The sequence below is a fragment of the Lichenostomus cassidix genome, chromosome 1Aa, assembly GCF_008360975.1.
Source record: "Lichenostomus cassidix isolate B80296 chromosome 1Aa, HeHo_3.0, whole genome shotgun sequence".
Lineage (NCBI taxonomy): Eukaryota > Metazoa > Chordata > Aves > Passeriformes > Meliphagidae > Lichenostomus > Lichenostomus cassidix.
This window is the reverse complement of record NC_139480.1, coordinates 36,100,062-36,116,757: the sequence shown is the minus strand read 5'-3', so window position 1 is coordinate 36,116,757 and position 16,696 is coordinate 36,100,062. Positions and strand designations below refer to the sequence as shown.

Below are 16,696 nucleotides of genomic sequence, written 5' to 3'. Positions count from 1 at the left end.
AAGTTTGCATAAACCCCCTCAGTAACAATAATCTATTTTCTCATATATGATTTTTTTTTTAAATGCGAATTTAAATGCAGTGAAAAAGTTCAGAAATCTGGAAGATAGAGGTGCTGAGGCCTGGTTATTGCTGGTGGCCTCTTGGGGCATCCTCTTGTGCTTTAGTTTCTCTCTGTGTAACAGGTCGTGATCAACGCCTGCACACTTTACAGTGAATGGCACAAGGTTATGGTTCAGTGTTACGCTAATAAAAATAATAAGCAGATTGTGTTAAATCCCCTTTCCTCTTTAGGGTGATATTTCCTGAAAGGTTTTTCAGGTTGGCCTATCTCAGCAGAAAATTATTGTGGCATGCAGGAAAGAAAAATCTTACAACTGAGACTATGTCTTAAAAGAATTTTTTGACTAAATATTTCTGGAGGTAAAGTTTCCTTCTCTTAGTTGGAATCTGTGTCAACCGTATAATCTGGAATAATATGAGTTTCCTCAGGCTCTATTGTACTTACAGAATGAATTGGAAACAATACAGAAATAAGGATTTTGTCTGTCAACTTAAATACTAGAATTCTCATATTTATTACAACTAATATGCATAGAAAAATCGAGTGTGTAGCAGAGAATATTATATGTCTGTTTTTTATGCAAATAGAACTCTATTAAAAATATAAAAAATATAAATTGTGAAATTGGTAAGTTGGTGACCTCTGAATGCTGTCTTAAAGGGTAATTTATGATTTGAAGTGCCTGCTTTTAAATATTTCATTTGTTCTCAGTCAGTTTTTCATTGCAGGAGGATGTTGCTGCAGAGAGGAGAAAACAGGCTGTTGTAGAACAAGTTATGGTGGATCAGTTATGTAAGTAAATGGATTTATAATGTAAAATTTCAGTTTTCCCTACAGAAGAATTTAGATCTGTGAGTGTGTGGCTTTTCTTGCTTAAGAGGTGTTCTGGTCATCTTTTTCTAAGTCTTATGAAATTTTACGTAGTACTATTATTTGCAAAAACTCTTTAAATGAAAAGTCTTTTTAATGGAACTTAAAATATCAGTTTAAAGTGCCATGTGTATGTTAATTCTCTTCTGAAAATAATTTTTAATTTTGTACTTGAACCTATTTTAAGGGCTTTACAATAGCACTAGCTCTCAAAAATAACCCTCTTGCACCTCAAGAAAATATATGGATGCCTGGTGTTATAAATTACACTTCTTCAATATTTATTGCCTTTTCTGAAAATCTTAGCTTTATTAATATTTATTAATAATTTATTAATGCTTTTTTAATACTGACACAGCACCTTTCAGGCATAAAGGACTATTATACCAATGCTAGGCATGTAGGGAACAAAGGCCCTATTATAAATCGAGTTGATCCAGGTTGTACAGATCTCCTGCCTTCATAGCTATCACTTTAGCTTCCAGAAAGCATCGCTTCTGTGCAGAAAGATCCCTCTATTTTAAGCATGCTTTAATAATTCAGGGCTTTATGCAAGCTGTCTGGTTATGACAATATAGGAAGACGCAAGCTAGTTTAATATAGTTTCATGTTACTTTACACTTACTAAAAATTATCTGTGGGTATGTCTAGATTAGTTTGCATTTTGTTCATAGTTTACAGTCTCTGGAGTCATCTGCATCGGTGTTCCAGCCCAGCAGATCCAAGCTTTTGAGGTTGAAATGTTATTGCACTTCACCGTTTTAGTTTTTTGTTGTTTCTGTTACAATGGCAGTTTAAATAGACTTTATTTAAAAGTCTGTTAATGCTTTTACCCTATTTTAAAAGCTGAGGCAACAAGAAGGTTGCCTGAGGGAAACAGGATTGTCATGAAACACAATGTTTAATTCCAAGCATCATTTATCAGGATTAAAATTTTGTGGAACTATAAAAGTATTAGAAATCCCCAGTTTTCAAATAAGTTCTTGGCCTGTGTCATATCTCTTTAAAGATTCTTAGAGTTGATCTTAAAAATACCCTGTTTGTGTTGAAGTGTTTCAGTCCTACTGGTGTTGCATTAAATGTGCAGCTTTGTGCACCTTGAATCATGGATGCCCATTCTGTGTTTAACCTCCTTCTACTGCTTTGCCTTGTTTTCTCTATATATTCCTTCTCCTACTCTGAACCCTTCTGTTGGTAATGTCAAAATACTATTCAGTAGTGCTGCAGCTGCACCAGGATGAAGTTCTAATTTAAAAAATCTGTTTATGTTCCAAATATAACTCTGCCAGTACTTCCAAACAAATTGTTATCAGATATCAGGATGTTAATTGGAAAAGATTACTTCAAAACTGTTGCATGAAAAAAACTATTAAAGGAAACAGAAAGGTGTTTTGGATATATTTCTTTAGTAGAGCAAGTCTTGCAGTTAAGTCAGTGTAACTGATGTGTACAAAGATGGATTTGTATAGATCAGAGAGCAAGTTTTGAAAACATTAATAGCCATGCAAAATTATTTTTTCCTTCTGATAAGAAACCATTTCAATAGCATAACATGCATCTCATTTATTTTTAAAGGGTCTCTTCTTTGTTTACTTGTTGAACTGATACAGAGAATATCAAAATGTTCAAAAACCAGTTAATCTATTTATTTTCTGCTTGTTGGGACTTTGAGATCCTCTCAGCTGTGTAGTCAGTTCTGTGAGGGAGGAAGTGCCAATGTTTTTGTTGGATGACAGATTGGATGGGGCTCTGAGCAACCTGATCTAGGGAAAGGTGTTCCTGCCCACAGCATGGAGGTTGGAACTAGATGATCTTTAAGGTCTCTTCCAACCCAGGCTATTCTGTAATTCTGTGATGGTGTCACTGGCTAATACTAGTAACTGAAATCACTGATGTTGGAGGGAGCCAGGGTTAAAGAATATAATTTATGGAATAGGTACAGAAATAGTGGAAATGATGAAAAACCCCACAAACCTTCATAATACCAAGATTTATTTTATATAAAGATATATAAAATATACTTTAAATAATACATATCTACATGTAATATTACTGCATAGTAGTGCACTGCCAGAATATTATTACATATGTTTGATTTTGGGAAATAGACTTAAGAATTTGTAAAAACAAATGAAAAATTAGGCCCACAAATTTATGCAAGCTTAATGGATAACTCCAGAGTTGTATTACTGTATTATTCTTGGGTGTTTTCTTTCCTGAGTAAGGTTATGTAAGACCTGAAATTCGGCCACACTAATAGTCAGAGGTCTTCTCCCTGTTCTTTGTGGTCAGAGCTGCTGTAAGTGATCCAGAACAGTCCACACGTTCTGATGCTTGCTAAGGGAGCTCAAGGACTTCTGGGAACTGGGACAGCACCAATGCACTTTAGAAAAAGGACACTCCATGAAACAAAGTAAGTTTATAGAAATACATTTTCTGCTGTATTTTCCTTTTTTTTTTAGCTCTGTGAAGTCTGTTTGCCTTCCCAGATGTTTTATTTTTGGCTTGGATCCACCAGCTTCATGTGAGGCCTTTTTTGTAGCCTTCCTGTGCTTATTATTGCCTAGTGAGATAACAGGGACCTTTTTATGTGGTTTCTCTGTGTGTTATGATTGATTCATAGAGTTTATAAAATCTGGGAGAACATTGTTAAGCTTATATTGCTATTATTCATCACAAGGTTTTGTCAGCCTTTTCCAAGCTGTTGGATGCTTGCAATCCTGTCATACCCTTTTAGAGATTCCTATCCTGAGGTGCATAAATTGCATAAATATGCATCTGTAAATGCTAATGTACATCTTCACAATATAATCATACTTTCATGTTTTGATTTCTGCTGCAATAATTAACCCTATTGGCATTTAAATGACTTTCCTGGACTGTCAGCATTGAAATGGTAGCTCCAAGGACTTAAAAAACCCTGAGCAAACATTGTGATCCAGAAAATGAAATTAATCTGCAGGTCTGAGTTTAGTTCTGCTAATTTTTCCCAACATTCAGGCAAGCATCTCTGCTTTGTGCATTTTAACATCCTGCTCTAAAGTCTTTCTCATCAAATGTTATCTCTGTATTCTTAAAGAAAGAAAAAGACAACAAAACTAGTCTCAATTTCTTATATCCATCACATAGACAAATGTCCATTTCTGTAACTAGTAGTAGCACCAATTTAAAATATTTAGGTGGGTAAAAAAGCCCCAGCCTGGATGTTTTTGCCAGAGAACATAATGATTCTTGCAATTATGGTGAGTGGTAGAGGTTTAATTCTTTATATAAGCGTATGTAAACAAAATTTCCCATTCATATCTATGCTGATGGTGAATGTACTCTCATATTATATAATACCAGAACACTTTGCAACTGAGTTGCTTTCCTATTCAACTACAAGGGATCATCTCTTCAGCCAGTTGCCAAGGATACCGTATTTCATGTGTTTTGCTGTTTGGAAACGGTTTTTATGTAACATTTATCTGTGAGCATATAGGTTTTATTAACATGCTGCATTATTTTCACAAAATAAGGACCAAATCAGGGCTAACTGAGAACATGTTCTCCAACAAGCTACGCTTTGATAGTAGGATTATATCGAGGTAACCACAAATTTTGTGAACCTTTTCAATTCAGTGAATTTGTGAATGATGATATTTACTCTCTTGAACTAATTAATTCCACTGGATGTTTCTGCACCCTGTGTTGATGAAAACAAGTAGTTGTGGGTGTACATGTATAGTACAAATTTTGACATGGCTGACGGATAGTTGCTTCGCAGTCCCACTGTACAGTGTTAAGGTCTGTAAGTAATGTTATGTGACCATCATACCCATAGCTCTGTTCAGGACAGTTAACACAGGGGCTGTGTAAAATACTGCTTTTAGCTGTTGCATCTCAGTTGATTAAAATTATTTTTGCCTTATTTTAGATGTGGCAACTACTATAAATGGAAAGAATGCCTTTGCAACTTGTTCATAGCTCTTTATGTATTAAATTTTAGAACAGCTTTGAAACTGTTGTGATTTGAGTAGTGGTAGCAACAAACATATTTTTCAGTTCTGAAAGTGATGCTTTTCTGCAGCTGTGAGCTGGATACTTGTTAGACATAGCTGAGTATTCAGCAACATACTTTCATGTACCTCAATGAATGCAGTAGTCTTGGTGTATGTAATCCTTTACTTAATGAGTGAAAATTGTATTGGTATACTAAAACATAATGCTAAAAACACCTCTTGAGGCTTCATGGAGAATGGAATATTGAATTAAAATATGTGACCAAATCCACAAATTGAATTTCATGGTGGCTTAGAGAAAGCATTCAAATAGCTCTTTAAAGAAATAAATTGTACAGCATGCAACATTGGAAATAAAATGGATACTGAGAGCAGCCTTGAAGAGAAGAACTTGAAGGTGCTGGTGGGTGAGAAGCTCAGCATAATCCAGCAGTGTGTGCTTACAGAAAACCAACCATGTCCTGGGCTGCACCAAAAGAAACATGGCCAGCAGGGCAAGGGAGGGGATTCTGCCCCTCTGCTTCTCTCCGCTGAGACCCCACCTGGAGTGCTGCATCCAGATCTGGGGTCACCAACAGGGAAAGGACCTGTTGGAGTGAGTACAGAAGGTCACAAAGATGATCAGAGAGATGGAGCACCTCACTTATGAAGACAGGCTGAGAGAGTTGGAATTGTCCAGTCAGGAGAAGGGAAGGCTCCAGAGAGACCCTCTTGCAGCCCTCCAGTGCCTACAGGAGGGCTGCCGGAAAGCTGGAGAGGGACTTTTTATAAGGGCATGTAATGATAGGACAAGGGGGAATGGCTTTAAACTAAAAGAGGGCAGATTTAAATTAGATATTAGGAATAAATTCTTTACTGTTAGGGTGGTGAGGCACTGGAACAGGTTGCAAAGAGGATGCCTCATCCTTGGAATTTTTCAAGGCCAGGCTGGATGGGGCTCTGAGCAGCCTGGTCTAGTGGAAGGTGTTCCTGCCCATGCCAGGGGTTTTGGAACTAGATCATATTTAAAGTCCCTTCCAACTCAAACCACTCTTGATTCCAAAATAAATGTTACTTATGTTTGGGTTGAATTGGATTTATATAGATGAAAAACATAAAGGTGCTTTTTAATTTTCCTTCTAGAAATGGTCACGATGCTTGTAGAGAGTTGATTGGATTTGTTTTTGCATGTGACAAATCCCTTACCGTGTATGAATTTCGACAGTTTGGAAAAAACAGGTAGGATAAGTTACTTTTAAAAAATGTTTTAGAAAACATCTTTCACTGTACATAAGAAGCTTAAATAAATGTAATTGTTTTAATACCAGTTTTGAATTATTTCACAGAACAATTGCCCTGCCTTTCATTCAGAAGGGAATTTATCAACATCAGCGTGGACAAAGAAAGGGAAAATTTTATGATCTTAGTGACTTCTACATTGTAAGCATTCTTCTGCTGAATGTAAAACAAAATTTTTTGAAGTAATATTTGGATATTTGAATTGAAAATTGTGATCTAGATTTCTGGAAAGACCAAAAGTCTTCCCCTTAAGTAAAATTTTTGAATTAAAGTTTTTCAGAAGTCTGGATTATTTTGCTGTCCCACGTTTTAGAGATTCCAATTTAGGCTTCAGATTAAGATGTATTTTGCAATTTTCCCCCTAGAGGGCACAAGACTGTAGACAGTGTATAACTTTTGTTGGCAAAATGATCCACTCGGGAAGGAGAATCCTGAGGAGGAAGTAGACCAAAGTACTTGCTAAAAGTAAATAATCTTTGCAATGTCTGCTGGCATTTTTAACTCGAAGCAATGATTAAATATTTTTTAAACATGAAGAAATTTCAGGTTAATTTTTTTTTAACCTGCAATTTGAAACATGCACCAACGGCTGTTTAGAGCAAATGTATGAAACATTGTTAAGCTTTGTCTACCAGCTAATCTGATGACTGATTACAAATCATATTGCACCTTCCGTACTGCTGTACTTCTGTACTGGGTTAAGTGTTCATGGTTTATAAATACTTGACAAGTTTTCAAGTACAGACTGTTTTCACCAAATTCTTCACATACTCCTGGAAATCTGAAGTTTAGAGCAAAACCCGTGTTTGCATGAAGTGTTGAAAGTAAAAGAAGCCGACATTAGTTTTTAGTGTGTTTTGTCTAATCACATGCCTATCCTAACTGCTTACATGACCGTCTAAGAATTTCCAAGATGAAACAGATGACTTTATGATATGGAGGATGAAGCTACTTGCTAGGGATTTTCATAATTTATTGTCACATGTATTTGTGCAGCCTGCAGATGAAAATGTGTTCTGAATAAAGATGCATGATAAAGACATCCAGAAAATGTACTGCACTGAGTTCAGTAGCTCTTTGGAATGGTGTTGTATCTGTGAATCTCCATATTTGCAATCATACTTTCTGGACTAACGTTAAAATACGCAGATCTCTCACAAAGTCCAAGTGGTTGAGACACTTGCACAATAGCCGTGTCTCTGTCTTCTCCTTCCAAATTCATGAGTTTTGGAGACTTTATAAACCAAGCCTACACAGATATTGCAGTTAGAGCTACTAATTTTTTTATTCTTCTCAGCATTCTTTGCTTTTATTTTGCTGCTTTGCTTTCTTTCCCCTTCCCTACTCTTTATGAAATACATGACCTATTTTTAAATCATTGTGTGCTTTACCAACAGGGAGCTAATCTAACTTTCCGAGGTGTTGATCATAACCTTCCGGAAAGTGTTAAGCAGAATCCCATCTTCACCCTTCGTGTGATAAGTATTGATGAGGCAGCTATGGATTATCTAAAGTAAGTGCTGCTAACTGCTTTTCTAATTACCTTTCCTTCCTTAAGCAAAAAAAAAGAAATTTTTTTTAGCTCCTAATACCTTATTACTTATCCTGCTAAAAACAGAATCCATATTTAGGCTGTTGTTAGGAGAAATTAGTAATAGATGTTAGTGGATTTTGTGTAGTTCGGTAACTTCTTAGAATGTTAAGGAGTAATTTTAAAGTAAGAATTTAATTATGAAGCTGTTCTATTTGCTTTGTTGGAAGCCAGATGCTTTTATATACAAATCATATACTGAAAATTTTATTATGTAATGAATGAAAATACTACATTTGGGGAATTTTTTTTATGCTCAACATTATTATTGTTGAATCTTTTGTGATGCATATGTTTGAAGCTTGTATCAGTCATTATAATGCAAGTGTTTTGAATAAATGCAGAAGAATCAGAGGTTTATCTCTCTGTTTTTTCTTTTCTATTTTCTTTTTCCTTCCTCTCTCCTCATTCTTCCAGATATTGCTACTTGTTGAAGGCTTCAGGCATTGGGACAGGATTTCTGCATTTACTCTTTCAATATAGTTTTTACTAAATTATATTGTCACAGAGCCTGAAAGATGAGAATATTTTAGAACCTTTTCAAATTATTAGGTAAATGGTTAATTTTGAGTATGTGTCTCATACCAATATCTGTTGTAATCTGTTTTGGGAATTAAGCATCTTGCTCTGTGGTTTCTGGCTTTTATTGTGATTATACTGCTTCTTAGCATAAATAAAATCCTGGTATTAAATTTATCACAGTGCTGTGCCTGCCTGAACACAGAAGTTATTTAACAGAGATGGAAATACCTTCAGGGTAATATTGCTCAAATTTTGTGTTAGCTGATAGCAGATGTTACAAAGTAGAGATTTTCATAAAACCATGGAGTCATAGAAAGGTGCCTCAGGAGGATCTCTAGTCCATCCCCCCTGCTCAGAACAGGGTTCACTACAGCAGATTGCTCAACGCTGCATCCAGTTGGGTTTTTACATACCTCCAATGAGGAGGACTCTGCAACCTCTCTGGGCAACCTGTCCCAGTGTTCAGTCACCCTCACAGGAAAAAAGTGTTCCCTAATTGTTCAGAGGGAACCTCCTGTGTCTCAGTTTGTGCCCATTGCCTCTTGTCTTGTCATCAGGCACCACTGAGCAGAGCCTGTCTCAGTTTTCTTTACTCCTTTCTGTCAGATATTCATACAGACTTGAGGGTAAGATCCCTCAAGCCTTTTCTGGGCTAAACAGTTCCAGCTCTCCCAGCCTCTCCTCATATATCACATGCTTTGAAGCCTTCCTGATTAGGAAGAGCAATAATTTTAATCTCAATTAAATGTTCTCAGTATCTAAAGTCTACTTTGTTAGTAGAACTTTGTTATTTTTCTTTCTGTAAGTGTTTAGCCACGTGAAGCTTGTTCTCAGTTACGGTAATATTCACTTAAAGTCCCTGTACACTGAAAGCTTTGCAAAGGAGCCATAGTGAACTAACAGCGCATAGAACAGTAAATCCAAATTTAATTGGTTCTAGAAATATATAGTTGTATGATTCTTAGTGCTAATTGTTCCCTCTCTGCAAGGTTTCAGTGAAATAAAACACAATATAGTTTAATTTCAGATAGTTTACGTAAGATATTTTATGTCTTATGTAAACTATCACTCAAGTAAACAGCTTTTTCTTTCATTTGTTGCTAATCTTATACCTATGAAATTTTTCATTGTACCAATGTTATCTCTGAATAGAAGAACCAGAATGAAGACCTACTCAATAGGTTGTAATTTTGGATTTTCTGCTACTTGTGGATGGAATAGATTTACTTTTTCTATACTCTCTCTGTTCTTTCCATTAGTGACTAAATTTCAGTCTGTCTTTTACTTCTGTTTGAGGATGTTGCTGAGCTCACTATTCTCTGGTGCAAAACTCTTGAATTGAGTCCTCTTACCTCTATTACTCTACTGACAGGAAATCCTGTTCAGCTACAGTCCAAAAGGTCTATTGCAGGTTCCTAGGAGCAGCTGTGCCCTGCTGTCACAAACAATGAATCTTTTGGTTTACATGTGTTCTGGAGGGAGTACATTGTCATCTGTAGGTGGTTGTTGACTTTCCAGTTTATGTGATTTGATGTAGGCAGGCTTTTAGGGACTTCATAATGGGAGGTACCCAAGTGGAGATTGAAAGTCGTACTAGATAGAAAAGAGATAAATCTTTGGCCTCAGAAAGCAGGAGGAGGAGTATGCCATGGGAGAGCACTGGTGAGCAAGCAGCTCAGAGCTGACAGTAGTGCTTTTTCATTTGTTTTGATATTCTGATTAAAATAATTATAGGACTTTGTTGGTTTGTGTTGGTTTTTTTTTCTTCCGTTAGGTTCTTCCACAATATTTTTTATCAACATTTATAATAATTTCTGATGAAGGTTTATGGGAAGCCCTTCTCAGAAGGGAACTTACCAGAAAAAAACCCCCACAAAATTTAACCATAATTCCTACATATACTTTTGGTCTACACTCTTGCTATTTGTCTTCTGAAGAGAGATTTGAAAAGTATTTCATGTCATTTTCTTGCTGGTGATTAAATGTAGTTGCTTTAACAAGAGATTAGGATTGTCTTGAAATAAACTTCTGGAGATTTTATGCAAGGGAGGAATTATCCATGATTAATGAATTAGTAGAGGAGGTGCCAGTGTCATATTGTTGGACAGCAATTTCTGCATATCTGCAGCTGCTCAGCAAGGACTTTCATGAGGTCCTCTCAAACTCAAGCAATTGGATATTGTGCTTATAAGGGTGGTGTAGGAATTAAAGTTCAATATGTTGAGGGTTTTACTACAGCTCGTTTTGAATATAGTCATTATACATGTAATTTCACCAATCAACAGTAATGTTGATTTCTTTAGAGCTTCTTCTGTGGAATTCAAGCAGGAGTGTTCCAGGCAAGGTTGATGACAGTGAAATTTTCAAGAAGATTCAAGGTTTGTGTCTACCAGAACCCATTTAATTTTAATTTCCCTATCTCTGTCTTTAAAGCTCAGTGCAATGAACAATAGTGATGTTATGAAGACTTTATTTGTGTAAATGAAATTAAACAAATGTTAGATATTTATGAGAATATTATTAGAATCTTAATACCAGCACAAATCAGTCATAAGAATGCTTTCTTCTATCTCTTCGAATGAATAGTCTGGGTAAAGATCATGCAGAATGTACAGAGTAATTGTCAGTGTAATCAATAAAATGTTAATCTCTGTGTTGGCATAATCTCTGAAGAAATTCTGAATCATAATGCTGATGCGATGTCAAACTGGCATTAAATCTGTTATTGGCCAAGTGTACAAGCACCATCTCATTTCTTCCATTGATTTTTTGCTAGATACTTATTTTGGCCATTATTTCTATACATCAGTAAGTTGCATTTTGATATTCTCTATTACTACGCTCTTAAAAAATCATGAGTATAATAGAGTAGTATACTTTGGAATATGTAAATAAATTCTGCCATGTTCCTATCTCCAGTCTTTGGACAAAGGCATAGCTTTTTGTTGAAAATTATGGAAAGATGTTTATACAATGCTGTGTATTAGTTTTGTAACCTTGTTGTCAACAAAAACGGTTGATTTGAGCAGCTCAAAGCTTGCATAATCCCCCCTGTTTACTGTCATTAACTAAGGCTGTTCTAAGTAGGTATTCTTCAGTCACTAGAATCTGCTTGGACATTTACAAAAAAAATGTTGGAATAGTAATTAGGGTTATTTTTTAATCTTCTAGTTATTCCATTTTCTCCCCCTGCATAATAGATGCAAGCTGACTTTTCAATTATTTGACTACATCTAAGGTTTGCTGGTGTGGCCTGGAAGAATATTATGTGTGTATACTTTAAGGCACCTTTTAACATATGTCTGAGTTTCAGCTTCATTGGAAGAAACTTCCTTCCTTCACCTTGCCCCTATTTGTCTTTCAAATTGTAGATACAAGTAATTTGAAGGTAATAGCAGGTGAGTTGTGTTAACAGAGTATGCTGAGAAACTCAGACATGCCTAAGTAAATATGCTAGCTGAAGGCTTCTATAAGTCTTACCATAGAAATTGGTTCTTGTTTCTTGTTTCCACATGTACTTAACAAGTTTGTACAATAAAGAAGCAAGTCTGTCTTATAATGGATTATTTGCATTGTTTTGAAATCGTTGTTCCAAAGTTACTTTGTATGTTGAATCATGGCATGTAATCAGTTCTCGCAGAAGTAGACAGTTTTATGATCTGAGCAGATAAAGGTCAATAACCATTTTTTCTTTCCTTTAGAGAGCAGTTTGCTAAATATTGCTTATTAGATGTGCTTTATATGATTTCCACTCAAATGTTAAATAACTGATGGTTTCCCCTTGGACTGGCATTCTCTCATCAAAGATGAGGGACCTCGAATGCATGGGTCTTTTTAACCAGCACCATCATATGTAGACATGGTGTTCTTTACTTCTGTATTGTCTCCATAGCAAGTGGACAACTTCAGGTAAATGCTGTGTCCTTTATTCTTCTAAATCCTCAGGTACATTCAGAGAAACACTAAGTAAAAGAGGAGTTCGGGTTATAACAGGCTTAGGAAAGTATTTCCGACAAATAGACAAGAATAGAAATGGTTTTCTCTCTCGGGCAGCCTTTAAAGAAGCTCTAAAAGTATTCCATTTGGAAATGCCTGAAGGGGTAAGTCTAGCTGAAACTGTAAGTGTGGGTATTATCTTTCTTAATTTATGGAATTGCTTCTTTGCTTAAATCTATAGTTGAATATTCGGGTTTTGCATGTTTTTCTTTGGTGGTGGTTTTTTTCCCCTTGTTGTATATTGGCATTTCTGCATTTAGTGCTTTGTGATGTTCTTGAAGATAAAAAATAATATGTTTAAAAACATGCAATCTTTTTAAAACATGACAGGAAGAAGCAAGTGTGATTACAATCCATTTTTTTCTCTTTTACCTTTAAAAAATAATTTAGTTCATGCTCTTAGTTTTTTTCTTTGTTTTATAAATTAACTTTGTAAAAACAGCTCACAGCTATCAGAACTGTGAATAATGTGAATTGTGGTCATCAGTGAGCGCTGATGACATGCATTGTTTTTAAATATCTTTGAGTGAGCTTGGATTTAGAAGTTTGAGGGATTTTGTGAGAATACCACCACAATTTTTCAATATAGCAATTGTTTTATTCTAGGATATAGTGTAGAACTTTGGCAAAATATTTTTAAATTGCAGGACTTTGAATGTTATGGCTTATTCTTGATGATAGCAAGAGTGATAAAGTCAACTATGGAGAATTTACTCATGCCATATTTGGAGAAATGAACGAAAATAGGAAAGCATTTGTAAGAAAAGTAAGTTTTATTGCAGATATTCTAAGTGTAAATATTTTGCAGTCTAACTTCAGAGTTAGTTACTCATCATACTCTATTTGCTGGGCTTTGTTGTTGTTTTTCTGAAGTTCTGTACCTGAAAATTTACTTCTTAAAGTTTCAGATCAGTTTGTCAAAATAAAAGTAAATTTGAGGACTGCATGCTGTTCCATTGTTAAATTAGTTCATTTTAAATTCTAGGATTAATTCCTTTATTATTTTGAGTCTTCATGCATATGTGCTATTCTTGTAGTTTAGTCCAGTGTATAAAGCATCTGGCATCCTGAAAAAATCTCTTCCAGAAGTCTGTTTCCTTATTTTGGCAAATAACTCAATATGTGTAGACTTCTTTCCTGCAGTGTCTGAAATAGGAGGCAGTAATACTTGTCTCCTTTGAGACCTACAGTAAGAGTCATTATATTTGTGAGACATATTCTATTTGACACTTATTATTTGTCTGTAATATAATGTGGAGCTGTTTGCAGTGTCAAACACTGATCACAAACCAGCCAAGTGAGTAGCAACTGGATATCAAGATCAAGCAAAATGACATAGACTTTCCTGCTTCCAATCATGGAGGATCTGACTCTCCTAGCCTTACATATCAAGCATGTGTATTTGAGTAAACTGAAATGAAAATGAAGCTGCTGTTAGCAGTGCTGAAGAGGCTGTGTGGAGGCTTCTGTCAGAATGACATGGAATATTAATAATTGGAGGAGTCAGAAGTGAAGCAGCTTAACTTCTCAGGGCGAGCTAGACATTATAGAGGGAAGACATTTTGAGTTGACATGAGGACACATATTTGATGTGAAAACTGTTGAGGTAAAATAATCATGAAACTGCATAATCTAGAATAATTTTCGGATATCCGACACCTGACATAAAATAGGTAAACTGATGTAATCCATTGCACAAGATCTAAAAGTATGTGCTAGGTAATTAAGCATATTTGCTTTTTCCATCTTTCCACTCTTTTTTCCCCCCTTTGATGCTTATATGAAACTCTTTTTCTTCCCCTTTAGGCTTATATGAAACTAGATTTCAACAGAACTGGGAGTGTGCCTGTGGTAGATGTCAGAAAATGTTACTACGCAAAGAAACATCCTCTAGTATTGGCAGGTAATTCACTTAAACAAAGAAAGAAACAAACAAAAATCTGTAACTACTGAAGTCATCTTGTTAGCAGAGATGCCAAATCCAGAAACTGGTTGCAATTTGTTTTCATATTGGCTTAAATGTGAGCCATTAAAGGGGAACTTTTTTAGTCTGAGGACTTAAAATGAGTCTCTCAAGAACATGACTATAAATAATAATGGAGTTCATATACACGATTTGAATACTTGCTCTTTATCAAGCTGCAGACACTGCCTGTATGCAGAGTAGTTATTTTCCCTACCTCTGTAAGCTGTTATTTCTCAGCTTTCATCTGGAAGTTATCAGTGGCAAATATTATATTAATAATTTTCACTTAGTAGGATACTCTTCATTTTCATATTACTGTTTTCCATCAAAATATGCAAGGATTCCAACTGACATGGAATGTACTCAGCACTTAAATAATTTATTTGGAAGGAACTTAATTTATTTCTGGGACAGGTTTGTCATCCTTTACAGAGAAAATGCTGGTTTCCTCATTATTTTTTCAGGATTCTCAAAAATGTTTAAAGTCTGCCACTGAAAAAATAAGAGTTTAAATATTTGTATGTCAGTTTCTAAAACAGTATCTCCATGAACCAAACTAGTCACTGGGAAAGTCTCCATGGTGTCATGACCCTTTCTTCTTCATCTGTAGAACAGAGGATTTTTTTTTTATATTGCCAGTGATTTTAATGGTAACACTTGAAGTCACATGGTGGAAAATGTATACAATATGTGATTTTTTTTCCCCCCAGTGCTGTAGTACTGTATTTTTGAACTTTTTTTCTCAATGCTGTGAAATCACCTTGAGTATTATCGTTATAAAATTGCTAGGACACAGATGTAAATTTCGGAACACTTTTCAAATGCCAATTTCCATCTTAAAGTTTTCCTAGAACTTTGAAGTTTTATTACAGTAAACACATACTTAGAACTTCAAAATTTTAGTTTACAAATCCATTATGAAGCTTTTGCAGTCATTTGAAGGAAAAAAATCTTCCTGATCTTGTAATTCATTGCAATTGGCTGACCCCATGTTTTCTGTTGATACTTAATTCTATCACGCTATTAAAGTAAGGTAATTTCTACTGATGGTATTAAGTGAGCCAGTGACTTAATTCTGAAATCAGATATTGAATTTGTTCATGAAAAAAAATCTACAAGCTAAAATTTGAAAGTTTCTTGCCTGAAGTATATTAAATGCAATATATCCACTCTTCTTCAAAATGTGTTTAATGGAAAAATATAATTTCGTAGGCAAAGCTTCAGAAGAAGAAATTAAATCATCATTTCTAGAAGCATTAAGAGAGTCGTGCAGCAACCCCAATGAAGTGTCCTATTCTGAGTTTGAAGATTACTATGAAGGATTAAGTTTTGGAATTGTGGGTGATGATGATTTTGTTAATATCTTAAGGAATTCATGGGGAATTTAGAGTGGAAGATGACAAAAAAGAAGGGACATTTTCCAAACAAGGAGTGACTAAATAAGAGATGATTTAGTCTTGATGTGCATTACTTTATAATTAGTGTCTTAAACTGATTTTAGGGATTGAAAACTTCATATGCTTTCAGAATAATACATTGTACATTTCATGGCGTATCAGTTGAGTTATGCTAGCCAGTCTTGTAATGAAAATGCTGTTCATGTCTTTTTGTTGGAAATAATAAAGTCTGTTTCCCATACCAAAAGCTATAACTTGTTTATATTAGAATAAAGTGGCTTATTTTAAAATAAGAGGGAATTGGAATACTAAAATGCTTGAAGGGGTACATGCAAGAGAAAATTTTGTTTTATGATGCATTGTGAAAAGCTTCAGGTTTGACTGCAAAAATATCAGTGGTAGCTTTTCTTCAGAAATTTTCTTATAACATTCTTTGTCTTGCTTATTTTTTCTTCTGCTGGTACTTAGCTTGAAAGAGTAGGTCATCCTTTTCCAGTTTTGAGTACTGAAAGTGCAGAGATGCCTGCAGTACTAAAAGTGCAGAAATGTTCACAGCATTTAGGCCCTTGGCCTGTGCACTATCTTGACTGATCTTTGTCATTTTGGTCAGGCATCTGAAGCTGAGCGTTGAATCTCAAAGGTTTTAGTAATCACACGTGTATTTTGTAATGCATATCTTCCTCTCCTGTATTTTGCTAAGTGGTTTTCAAGACAAATAATTTGTATTTAAATATCTGTTTTCTTTATATTGCTGGGATTTTTTAAACGAAAACTTAGGAATTATATATTTTTTCAAGCTGATATATAGCATTTCCTATCTACTTTGAAAGTATAAAACAGAAAAGTGTTTAAAAAAAAGCCCAAAACGACCACCTCTGCCACCACAAAAATTGAATCATAAATTAAAATATTCCCTGCTTCAGATGTTCTGACTGATACTCTTTTCAATGTAATACCTCTTGTTAATTCTGTAAATTCTTTGTGTTAAGGAATAAAAACGTACAGTTAATGAG

General features: G+C 35.0%; 1 protein-coding gene across 1 annotated transcript in view; it reads left to right on the top strand.

The window, feature by feature from the left end:
- The window catches only part of CAPS2 (calcyphosine 2), a 30,189-nt gene extending 14,259 nt beyond the window's left edge, over positions 1-15,930 (top strand). The window contains 14 exon segments of the mRNA XM_085049217.1: positions 791-858; positions 3,225-3,264; positions 3,266-3,342; positions 4,442-4,519; positions 6,056-6,151; positions 6,259-6,352; positions 7,609-7,724; positions 10,628-10,666; positions 10,668-10,702; positions 12,270-12,424; positions 12,968-12,974; positions 12,977-13,086; positions 14,127-14,223; positions 15,499-15,930. Coding sequence (XP_084905343.1) covers positions 791-858; positions 3,225-3,264; positions 3,266-3,342; positions 4,442-4,519; positions 6,056-6,151; positions 6,259-6,352; positions 7,609-7,724; positions 10,628-10,666; positions 10,668-10,702; positions 12,270-12,424; positions 12,968-12,974; positions 12,977-13,086; positions 14,127-14,223; positions 15,499-15,674 — 1,188 coding nt within the window. The 3' untranslated portion in view covers positions 15,675-15,930.
- The last annotated feature ends 766 nt before the right edge of the window (positions 15,931-16,696 follow it).